The sequence below is a fragment of the Aquarana catesbeiana genome, linkage group LG03, assembly GCF_042186555.1.
Source record: "Aquarana catesbeiana isolate 2022-GZ linkage group LG03, ASM4218655v1, whole genome shotgun sequence".
Lineage (NCBI taxonomy): Eukaryota > Metazoa > Chordata > Amphibia > Anura > Ranidae > Aquarana > Aquarana catesbeiana.
In genome coordinates, this window is record NC_133326.1 from 101150967 (window position 1) to 101163173 (window position 12207).

Below are 12207 nucleotides of genomic sequence, written 5' to 3' on the forward strand. Positions count from 1 at the left end.
TTCTGTTAGAGAATCTGTTAGAAAGAGCCCCCAGACATAGTACAGGAGATGGTCAGAGACTGCAGACATAGTACAGGAGATGTCAGAGACTGCAGACATAATACAAGAGATGGTCAGACTACAGACATGTTACAAGAGATGGTCAGAGACTGCAGACATACTACAGGAGATGGTCAGAGACTGCAGACATGTTACAAGAGATGGTCAGAGACTGCAGACATGTTACAAGAGATGGTCAGAGACTGCAGACATGTTACAAGAGATGGTCAGAGAATGCAAACATATTACAGGAGATGGTCAGAGAATGCAAACATATTACAGGAGATGGTCAGAGAATGCGGACATATTACAGGAGATGGTCAGAGACTGGAGATATAATACAGGAGATGGTCAGAGACTGGAGATATAATATAGGAGACGGTCAGAGACTGCAGACATACTACAGGAGATGGTCAGAGACTGCAGACATGCTACAGGAGACGGTCAGAGACTGCAGACATAGTACAGGAGATGATCAGAGACTGCAGACATACTACAGGAGACGGTCAGAGACTGCAGACATACTACAGGAGATGGTCAGAGACTGGAGATATAATATAGGAGACGGTCAGAGACTGCAGACATACTACAGGAGACGGTCAGAGACTGCAGACATACTACAGGAGACGGTCAGAGACTGCAGACATACTACAGGAGACAGTCAGAGACTGCAGACATGGTACAGGAGATGATCAGAGACTGCAGACATACTACAGGAGACGGTCAGAGACTGCAGACATACTACAGGAGATGGTCAGAGACTGCAGACATACTACAGGAGACGGTCAGAGACTGCAGATATGAAACAAGAGATGGTCAGAGACTGCAGACATGTTACAAGAGATGGTCAGAGACTGCAGTTCCTATGGACGTTAGTAAATAATGGCCGATCGGCCCTCTCACCTGACCCAGCGATACAGCAACAACGGTTCTTCTGATCAGGAGTCAGCTCACTCTGAATTGCCCGTGGCGACTCCGCTGGGTAGAGCCCTGATCTGTATTCTAGCAATGACTCCGTTCGTTTCTCCACCAGGTATGGCATCAGGCTGTGTGGCTTTCCCTCTGGTGGCGCAGGTCAGCGGGATTCTCTCTCTGATGGTGTTCCCTCAGCACTGTCCTCTCCCTCTGGAGTCCTGGGTGACCTTCCCTGAAAGCTTTCCCGGGCTCCTGGCTATCTCTCTCCCATTCAGCTGAGCATGCTGTGTGGGCTGCAGTTTCTGTGTTACAGTGGGGCTTCCAGTCCTCTGGACTACATGTCCCACAATCCTCTTCTTTGCTCCTTTTTTTTTTTCTTCCCTGGCCGATATGAAGGCGGGGGAAGAAACATAGTGCACCGCTCACTAGTACAGCAGCGCGCACGAGGAGGAGAGGGAGAGGGGAAACAAGAGACCACGGCTGCAGTGGCATCACTATAGGGTTAGTGTCACCCAGTGCGGTAAAACATGGTATCACCCCCTTCACCAGCTATAGTTGTCCCTCAGTACAGACCCCCGTCCACTAAGTATAGACCCCCCTCCATCAGTGCAGACCCCCACTAAGTATAAACCCCTCCCTCAGTATAGACCCCCAGGACAAAACACCCCCCTATATCAGAATAGACCCCCCCTCAGGACAAACCACCCCCCCTCCATTAGTACAGACCCCCCTCAGGACAAACCACCCCCTCCATTAGTACAGAACCACCCCCCCATTAGTACAGAACCCCCCAGAACAAACCACACCCCCTCCATTAGTACAGACCCCCCAGAACAAACCACCCCCCCATTAGTACAGACCCCCCCAGAACAAACCACCCCCCTTCATTAGTACAGACTCCCCCTCAGGACAAACCACCCCCCTCCATTAGTACAGACCCCCCAGAACAAACCACCCCCCCTCCATTAGTACAGACTCCCCCAGGACAAACCACCCCCTCCATTAGTACAGACCCCCCTCAGGACAAATCACCCCCTCCATTAGTACAGAACCCCCCAGGACAAACCACCCCCCTACATTAGTACAGACCCCCCTCAGGACAAACCACCCCCCTCCATTATTACAGACCCCCCAGAACAAACCACCCCTCCTACATTAGTACAGACCCCCGCGACAAACCACCTGCCCCCTTCAATTAGTACAGACTCCTCCCAGACAAACCACCCCCCCCTACATTAGTATAGACCCCCCAGGACAAACCACACCCCCTCCATTAGTACAGACCCCCCAGAACAAACCACCCCCCCTCCATTAGTACAGACCCCCCCAGAACAAACCACCCCCCTTCATTAGTACAGACCCCCCCTTAGGACAAACCACCCCCCTCCATTAGTACAGACCCCCCAGAACAAACCACCCCCCTCCATTAGTACAGACTCCCCCAGGACAAACCACCCCCTCCATTAGTACAGACCCCCCTCAGGACAAATCACCCCCTCCATTAGTACAGACCCCCACAGGAAAAACCACCCCCCTACATTAGTACAGACCCCCCTCAGGACAAACCACCCCCCTCCATTATTACAGACCCCCCAGAACAAACCACCCCTCCTACATTAGTACAGACCCCCCAAAACAAACCACCCCCCTCCATTAGTGCAAACCCCCCCAGGACAAACCACCCCCCTCCATGAGTACAGACCCCCGCGACAAACAACCTGCCCCCTTCAATTAGTACAGACTCCTCCCAGACAAACCACCCCCCCTACATTAGTATAGACCCCCCAGAACAAACCACCCCCCCTACATTAATACAGACCCCCCAGGACAAATCATCCCCCCCATATTAGTTTAGACCCCCCCAGGACAAACCACCCCCCTCCATTAGTACAGACCCCCACGACAAACCACCTGCCCCCTTCAATTAATACAGACTCCCCCCAGACAAACCACCCCCCCACATTAGTACAGACCCCCAGGACAAACCACCCCCCTACATTAGTATAGACCCCCAGGACAAACCACCCCCCCTACATTAGTACAGACCCCCCAGGACAAACCCCCCCCTATATCAGAATAGACCCCCCTCAGGACAAACCACCCCCCCTCCATTAGTACAGACCCCCCTCAGGACAAACCACCCCCTCCATTAGTACAGAACCACCCCCCCATTAGTACAGAACCCCCCAGAACAAACCACACCCCCTACATTAGTACAGACCCCCCAGAACAAACCACCCCCCCTCCATTAGTACAGACCCCCCCAGAACAAACCACCCCCCTTCATTAGTACAGACTCCCCCTCAGGACAAACCACCCCCCTCCATTAGTACAGACCCCCCAGAACAAACCACCCCCCCTCCATTAGTACAGACTCCCCCAGGACAAACCACCCCCCTCCATTAGTACAGACCCCCGCGACAAACCACCTGCCCCCTTCAATCAGTACAGACTCCCCCCAGACAAACCACCCCCCCACATTAGTACAGACCCCCAGGACAAACCACCCCCCCTACATTAGTACAGACCCCCCAGGACAAACCACCCCCCCACATTAGTATAGACCCCCCAAGACAAACCACCCCCCCTACATTAGTACAGACCCCCCAGGACAAACCACCCCCCCACATTAGTATAGACCCCCAGGACAAACCACCCCCCCTTCATTAGTATAGACCCCCCAGGACAAACCACCCCCCCTACATTAGTATAGACCCCCCAGGACAAACCACCCCCCCACATTAATACAGACCCCCCAGGACAAATCATCCCCCCACATTAGTTTAGACCCCCCCAGGACAAACCACCCCCTCACATTAGTACAGACCCCCTCTCCATTAGGCGAATTAAAAACACCCGGGCGGCAGCTGGAGAGGAGAGGACAGTGTGAAGCCGCGCCGCCCGGGTAGAGAACAGAGCGTGTCAGGCTTGGGCAGCAGGCAGGAGTTACACACGAGGAGAAGTGGAACACGTCTAGGTCGGGCTCGGACCGCCCCCCCCGTGACGTCACTGTGTGGCCGCGGCTGTGGCTGCGGCTGGTCTCTCTCTGCACACAGAGACAGCAGCCACTCCAGTCTCCAGCTGTTTTGCTCTCCTCCTCTGACAGAAGGAGGGAGGGGGGATGGGCACAGCGGCGGCGGTGGCGGTGACCAGCGGAGAGAGCCGCCTACGGACAAGGAGAGGAAGAGGGAGGGGAGCACTCTGGCGCTTCAGCGCCCCCACCTCTGTGGTGCCTGGGTGCACTGCACCCCGGCCAGGATCGGCCCTGAGTACACTGGTCTAGCTTTGGTATCTTTTTTCTCTTACTACCGCCTCTTCTTATGGGTTTATATGTTGTGCTATTGTTACTATCATGGAAATTACACTATGGTATTGGCATGGGACTTTTAAGGCACAGCATTCATTAGTTTGTAAAAACACATTTTTATTGTTCATATTTGTTTTAAAAAAACACCAAATATAAATTGAGTAATAATAAGATAATACATTATCGACATTCACATCTTACATAGTCACTTGGTGGTCGCACCACCGCCCATTGCATTAAAATTCTCACCCCCCCATACCAATGGAGGGGAGGAAGGGGAGAAAAAAAGGGTGAAAAAGAAGAGAGCAGGAAGGTGCAACCACCCAAAAGGGCCACAGGGTACCCCCATGTACACAGGTGATTGACAGCCCCAAGTCCTCCATCCTCTCGCTCTATAGAGGCTTGGGTATAGTATTGTATATAGAGATTAATGTCATTTTTATTTTTTTTTTTTAGGTTGTCACTATTGTGAAGAGTTAAAGCTGCTGTTTTATCTTAGTAATGAGATTTGTTTTCTCCAAAGTAAAGACAAAGTGTCAGGTTTCTATAAGGAGTAGATTTACACTAATATGCCTGAAAGCGGAATTTATTCTCTCTGATAACTATAAATTGCTTTCGAAATATAGGAAAAAGGGGAGAAAAAGAAAACACCCAGTTTTATGGTATAGTAACCTTATAGGAATTATATCACAGCATATCGAATGGTATAACTGCAAATGCTGACTATCCAGCCTTATGGTATGGAATATAACAGAGAAATGTCCCATAAAAAAGATCTGCAGCAATAAAAAAATGATGACATTAATGACATTATCAAATACATTTTATAGAGCTATAGAAAGGAGGTAAATACTTTCTATTATATCCTAATATTATTTAATACCTTGGGCCGGATGGAAAAAGGATTAAGATTTACCAATATCCCAAGTTGGTAATCCACTGATTCAACTACTGTACATCTTTAATATATTCATAGAGTCTGTAAGGGTAAATAAAGATACCTGCTATATGGCATGAAAAAGACATGCTTATACTTCCAGTGAATCTAATTGTAGTTCATTAGGAGATAGCCATACCTGCAGCAGCTTTGCAATAGAGCAAACAGAGTGATTCCCAGCCTGAAGAGGGAGAGAGAAAGGCCAGGGAGTGGACGCCGCCCTATATACAGAGAGGGCGTTCCAAAATTGGCCACAGCTGCGGGTGCTGTCTGGCCAGAGGATTGGCCAGCGTTCCGACCATCAAGAAAGATAGCCGCGGATGCTTTCTGGCAGGCGTCGCATGCGCCCGGCATCCGCGTCACAAGAACTTGTCGCTTGATGTAAAAGCGCATCCGACGTCCATCTGAGACTGGCGCCCACAACGGCAACCGCTGAGCGCCAGAGGTGGGCGTGCCAAAGACAAGCCCACAAACCACCGTCCACCAAGGTGGTGTCCTGTTCCCACCAGAGAAAAATACCCCTCCCTCTCCATTAGGGAAAGGGGAAGGACTCACTCCCCATAGAGTCCAGCTGCGACAAGGGCCATAAAGACATTGATGAGCGTGTTTGGGGTGGAGGAACTTAACTGGTGTGCACAGAGTCCTGACCTCAACCCAAAACAACACCTTTGGGATAAATTAGAGCGGAGACTGCGAGCCAGGCCTTCTCATCCAACATCAGTGCCTGACCTCACAAACATGCTTCTGAAAGAATGGTCAAACATTCCCATAGACACACTTCTAAACCTTGTGGACAGCCTTCCCAGAAGAGTTGAAGCTATTATAGCTGCAAAGGGTGGGCCAACTCAATATTGAACCCTACAGACTAAAACTGGGATGCCATTAAAGTTCATGTGTGTGTAAAGGAAGGTGTCCCAATACTTTTGACAATATAGTGTATATATACCGTATTTATCGGCATATAACACGCACTTTTTTCCCCTTAAAATCAGGGGAAAATCGTGGGTGCATGTTAAACACTGATCCCTGCTGTCTCTGAGGAAAGGGGAGTGAGTGCCGCTGAATTACATAGAGCCGCAATCTCCTGTGTACCCGGCGCTCCGTCAATCACAGCCATGCCTCCTGGCACCGCATTGGGCCACTGTTCTGTCTATCATATGAGCAGGGCCAGGAGGCGTGGCTGTGAGTGATGGAGCGCCGGGTACACAGGAGATGGCGGCTCTGTGTAATTCAGCGGCGCTCGCTCCTCCTCTTCCCTCGGAGACAGCAGGGATAATCCAACACTGGCGAAGCTGCAATGATGGGAAAGGTGAGGCTGCAGATGGGCACCGAACAGGCTGCATTGTTGGTCAATTTATAGGCTGCAGATTGGCACTGAACAGGCTGCATTTTTTGGTCAATTTATAGGCTGCAGATGGGCACTGAACAGGCTGCATTGTTGGTCAATTTATAGGCTGCAGATGGGCACTGAACAGGCTGCATTGTTGGTCAATTTATAGGCTGCAGATGGGCACTGAACAGGCTGCATTGTTGGTCAATTTATAGGCTGCAGATGGGCACTGAACAGGCTGCATTGTTGGTCAATTTATAGGCTGCAGATGGGCACTGAGCATGGTGCATAGTTGGTCAGTTTAATGGCTGTAGATAGGCACTGAGCATGGTGCATTGATGAGCTGTGACCCTAATTTTGCGTCAAAGTTCTTTATTTAAAATGTAAGTTTTTTTCCTTTAACTTCCCTCCTATAATTGGGGTGTGTGTTATACGCCTGTGCGTGTTATACACCGATAAATACAGTAATTTTTTTTTCTCCTTGCCCTTATATATTTAGAATAGTTTTTTGTCTGAAAATCATCCTTTTGGAATAATCTTTAGAGTGCCTTTTGGAGTAAAAAATGGGTTTTCCCATGGTGCACATAGGTTTTTATATTAGTGAAGAACATTGCCATCTAGTGGTCCTACTGATAATATGTATCTGTTTTGTGACCTACAGTAACCGATGGTCCATATACGGCTGTTTTTTCAGGAGCCCCCGTTTTATTGTTAGTGTGCTCCCACACTAGCCCAGGGAAACTGATACACCTTTAGAAAGTCTTCTGAGTTGCCACATCTATGGTTGACAAGATTTTAGTGAGTCAGACATTGATAATTGTATTTTTTGTATGTTATTATGTATATAATTTCTGTTATGTGGGTAATACCTATGTTTTTATATATTTGGAAACTACTGTTATGATCTCCTCACCCTCCTGAGGATGTTCAGTGAAACATGTCGAGGAAGAGGAATTTTGGAAACCTCTTATTGCGTATACAGTTGACCTTTTGGGAGGTTTCTTGGTATATGTGGCTTTATCTAATATAAGGGGAGTTCTTTCTAATATAAGGGCAATTCTTTCTATTATAATTATTGTGGAAATAACAACTATTATATGGATCCTAGTTTTATGCATTGTATTATTCTGATTTTGTTAATAAAAATACTTGTTTTTAATACTTAATTCTCTGGGGTGGCTAAAAAGTCTAATGATTCTAATATAATATGTTTCTATGCATTATGGGATGCGCTTCCCCTTGTTATTATATGATTAGATGGGTCTCTATTATATCCTCACTATAAAGACCTTTGTTAAACATCTTCTAGTATTAAATTTTGCAATATTAAATGCATACATGCTGAGTATTGTGTATATGTAACAGAATATTCTTTGCATTGTTACTGATCCTTATCCATATCATTCAATACCTTTATCAAGCATATGTACTGTACATTCAACAGTGTAGCCTACTGGCTGTTTATGTTAATGCAATACGACTGATGGTAAACATGCATATGTACATTGTACCATGCAGCTCCATTCACACTAGTGCGATTTTACATGCAACTTGAGTTGCACAGAATTGCATGGCTATGGAATTTTTTTTCAGTTGGTGTCTGTTCACATCAATGCAACTGTAGTCATATTTCCTATTTATTACTAGAATAATGAAAAGGAGCATTTGTTTTGATTCAACAAAGACAGCTTTTATTTCACATACATAAAAAAAGATGTCTAAAGGTTATTTTGTAGTGAATTAGAGCAATTTTAAGCATCGGCTATAGATAATGTTGACCAATATTATCAAAATAGCAAATCAGTTTCCAATTTGCCAGAAAATCAGCAAATTTGAATGACCAAATGTTATCTGGATTAAAATGGCACTCATTATTAATGGTGCACAACAGGCCCACACATATACAGTGGGGATGGAAAGTATTCAGACCCCCTTACATTTTTCACTCTTTGTTATATTGCAGCCATTTGCTAAAATCATTTAAGTTATTTTTTTTTCCTCATTAATGTGCACACAGCACCCCATATTGACAGAAAAACACAGAATTGTTGCCATTATTGCAGATTTACTAAAAAAAAAAAAAAAAAAAATGAAATATCACATGGTCCTAAGTATTCAGACCCTTTTTCTCAGTATTTAGCAGAAGCACCCTTTTGATCTAATACAGCCATGAGTCTTTTTGGGAAAGATGCAACAAGTTTTTCACACCTGGATTTGGGGATTCTCTGCCATTCCTCCTTGCAGATCCTCTCCAGTTCTGTCAGGTTGGATGGTATTTTTAGGTCTCTCCAGAGATGCTCAGCTGAGTTTAAGTCAGGGCTCTGGCTGGGCCATTCAAGAACAGTCAGGGAGTTGTTGTGAAGCCACTCCTTCGTTATTTTAGCTGTGTGCTTAGGGTCATTGTCTTGTTGGAAGCTAAACCTTCGGCCCAGTCTGAGGTCCTGAGCACTCTGGAGAAAGTTTTCGTCCAGGATATCCCTGTACTTGGCCGCATTCATCTTTCCCTTGATTGCAACCAGTCGTCCTGTCCCTGCAGCTGAAAAACCCCCCCACAGCATGATGCTGCCACCACCATGCTTCACTGTTGGGACTGTATTGGACAGGTGATGAGCAGTGCCTGGTTTTCTCCACACATACCGCTTTAGAATTAAGGCCAAAAAGTTCTATCTTGGTCTTATCAGACCAAAGAATCTTATTTCTCACCATCTTGGAGTCCTTCAGGTGTTTTTGAGCAAACTCAATGCGGGCTTTCATGTGTCTTGCACTGAGGAGAGGCTTCCGTCGGGCCACTCTGCCATAAAGTCCCGACTGGTGGAGGGCTGCAGTGATGGTTGACTTTCTACAACTTTCTCCCATCTCCCGAATGCATCTCTGGAGCTCAGCCACAGTGATCTTTGGGTTCTTCTTTATCTCTCTCACCAAGGCTCTTCTCCCCCGATAGCTCAGTTTGGCCGGACGGCCAGCTCTAGGAAGGGTTCTGGTCATCCCAAACGTCTTCCATTTAATGATTATGGAGGCCACTGTGCTCTTAGGAACCTTAAGTGCAGCAGAGTGAGGCTAACCAGTGAGTCAGATCAATGACAAATACCACGTACACACGACCGGACTTTCATGCAGAAAAGGTCAGACGGAATCATTCCATCGGACATTCCAATCGTGTGTGTGCTTCATGGGACTTTTACTTTCAAAATTCTGACGGACCTAGAAATAGAACATGTTTTAAATCTTTCCGACGGAATCAATTCCTGTCGGGAAAAGCGTTCGTCTGTATGCTATTCTGACGGACCAAAAACGACGCAAGGGCAGCTATTGGCTACTAGCTATTGAACTTCCTTTTTCTAGTCCCGTCGTACGTCATCATGTTCTAAATGATCGGACTTTGGTGCGATTGTGTGTAGGCAAGTCCGTTTCAGCGGAACTCTGACGGAACTCTGTAGAAAAAAACTCCAGAGTTCATTCCGACGGGAAAACCGGTCATGTGTACGCGGCATTAGGTAATTCTGCCAGAAGGTGTTCTTGTCAAGCAATGTTGGTAGTCAGGCAGGTGTCTGCATGTACTTTCTATGTACTAGGTCTCTTAAACTGGAGTTGTGTTGTTCCTTATGCATCTGCTGAATTTGTTTGTATGTCATATCATGATCAGTGGGTAAATAAAGGATGTTATAAAAAAATATACAATTTAATTTACATTACATGTATGTTTAAGGTATGACCAAATGCAAAACATTTTTAAAGACTCGGGTAGAGTAGTAATGTGTTCCCATTAAAGCGGAGTTTCAGATGTTGTTTTGTGTTTATTAACCACTTAAGGACCAGAAGATTTTGCCCCTTTAATGACCAGGCCATTTTTTGCGATACAGCACTGCGTCGCTTTAACTGACAATTGCGCAGTTGTGCGACGATGTACCCAAACAAAATGTATGTCCTTTTTTTTCCCACAAATAGAGCTTTCTTTTGGTGGTATTTGATTATCTCTGCGGTTTTTATTTTTTGCGCTATAAACAAAAAAAGACAGACAATTTGAAAAAAAAAACATTATTTTTTACTTTTTGCTATAATAAATATCCAAAAAAACCCCAAATTTCTTCATCAGTTTAGGCCAATATGTATTCTTCTACATATTTTTGGTAAAAAAAAAAAAAAAATCGCAATAAGTGTATAATGACCAGTTTGCGCAAAAGCGATTTTTTGCAGGACTGCAACATTGCGGTTGACAGATCAGACACTTTTGACACTTTTTTGGGACCATTGACATTTATACAGCGATCAGTGCTATAAAAATTCACTGATTACTGTATAAATGTCACTGACAGGGAAGGGGTTAACACTAGTGGTGATCAAGGGGTTAAATGTGTTCCCTGGGAGGTGTTTCTAACTATGTGGGCAGTATACTGACTGGAGGAGGAGAGAGATTGCTGTTCCTAATCACTAGGAACAGGCAATCACTCTCTACTCCCCTGACAGAACGGGGATCTGTTTGTTTACATTGACAGATCCCCGTTCTGCCTCTCTGTGGAGCGATCACGGGTGGCTGGCGGACGAGCACCAGCGGGTGCTCGTGCGTGCCTGCTATATCTGTTTAAAGGGCAGACGTACAGCTACGGCGATTCGTGGGAATGAGCCAACCTGCCGCAGTATAATGATGGCGGCTGGTTGGCAAGTGGTTAAAAGTCAGCAGGTACAAAAAGTGTAACTGCTGACTTTTAATAAACACACACTCACCTGTCCCACGATCCAGCGATGCGGCCACCTGAATCCTTGCTTCTCTCCCTGGTGCCGGCATTACAAGTGTGGGCACCCGGCTGTGACAGCTTGTGCCTTCACAGCCGGGTGTGTATTGTGCATGCGCGAGTCGTGCTGTGCCTTCTCAATGGCTGGGCAATCTTCTGGGAACTGTGACGAGTCCCAGAAGATTGCAGGGAGGGAGGGGGTGAGGAGAACTTCCGCTTGAGTCATCTAGGCGGCCCAAGCAGAAGTGGGATCAGGTACCTGTCAAAACTAGGTACCTGCTCCCCCCTCAAACAAATGACATGCCAAATGTGAAGTAGGAGGGGGTAGGAATGCTTAAAGCGGAACTCCCACTTTTGGGTGAAGCTCTGCTTTAAGGAGATACACTGTCTCTAATTGTCCTGATTACTATTGTCACCAGAAATGAAAGTGAGGGTAAATGTAACGTTTTTTGCCAGCAGAACAGGAATAGAGGGGAACTCTTTTAATGGTGACATGTTTCCATGACAGTTGTCTAAGGCCCCTTTCAATATGACGCAGATGGCAAAAAATAAAGCTATTCCCTATCCCTACTCTATGCAAAATGAAAATGTAGTTCTGCTTTAGATATTTGCCTATAACTCACATCTTTGTATGACTTTACAGAAAGAACATGTGTAAAGCAGTGTCCCAGTGGAACATACAACACCACTGAGGAGGCAGATGGGATGACACTTGGATTTTGTTCAGACTGCCACCAAGTATGCACAACATGCAATGGAGGTTCAGCTAAAGACTGTGACATGTGTGCACCTGGATACTATAAACTCCTTCACCTGTGTATTCTACATTGCCCCCCTGGGTAAATATATCCTTCTGATACCTTGTATATTGTTGTGCTTCTAGTTTAATTTACTTAAATACCTATATATAATATTTCCCCAATAGCACCCAACTGTAACTATATAGCTG

General features: G+C 46.2%; 1 protein-coding gene across 1 annotated transcript in view; it reads left to right on the forward strand.

Annotated features, from left to right (window-relative positions):
• The window catches only part of LOC141131517 (cysteine repeat modular protein 2-like), a 209666-nt gene that overhangs the window by 127669 nt on the left and 69790 nt on the right, over window positions 1–12207 (forward strand). Inside the window, exon 12 of the mRNA XM_073618879.1 lies at window positions 11902–12097. Coding sequence (XP_073474980.1) covers window positions 11902–12097 — 196 coding nt within the window. The remainder of the gene's footprint in view (window positions 1–11901; window positions 12098–12207) is intronic.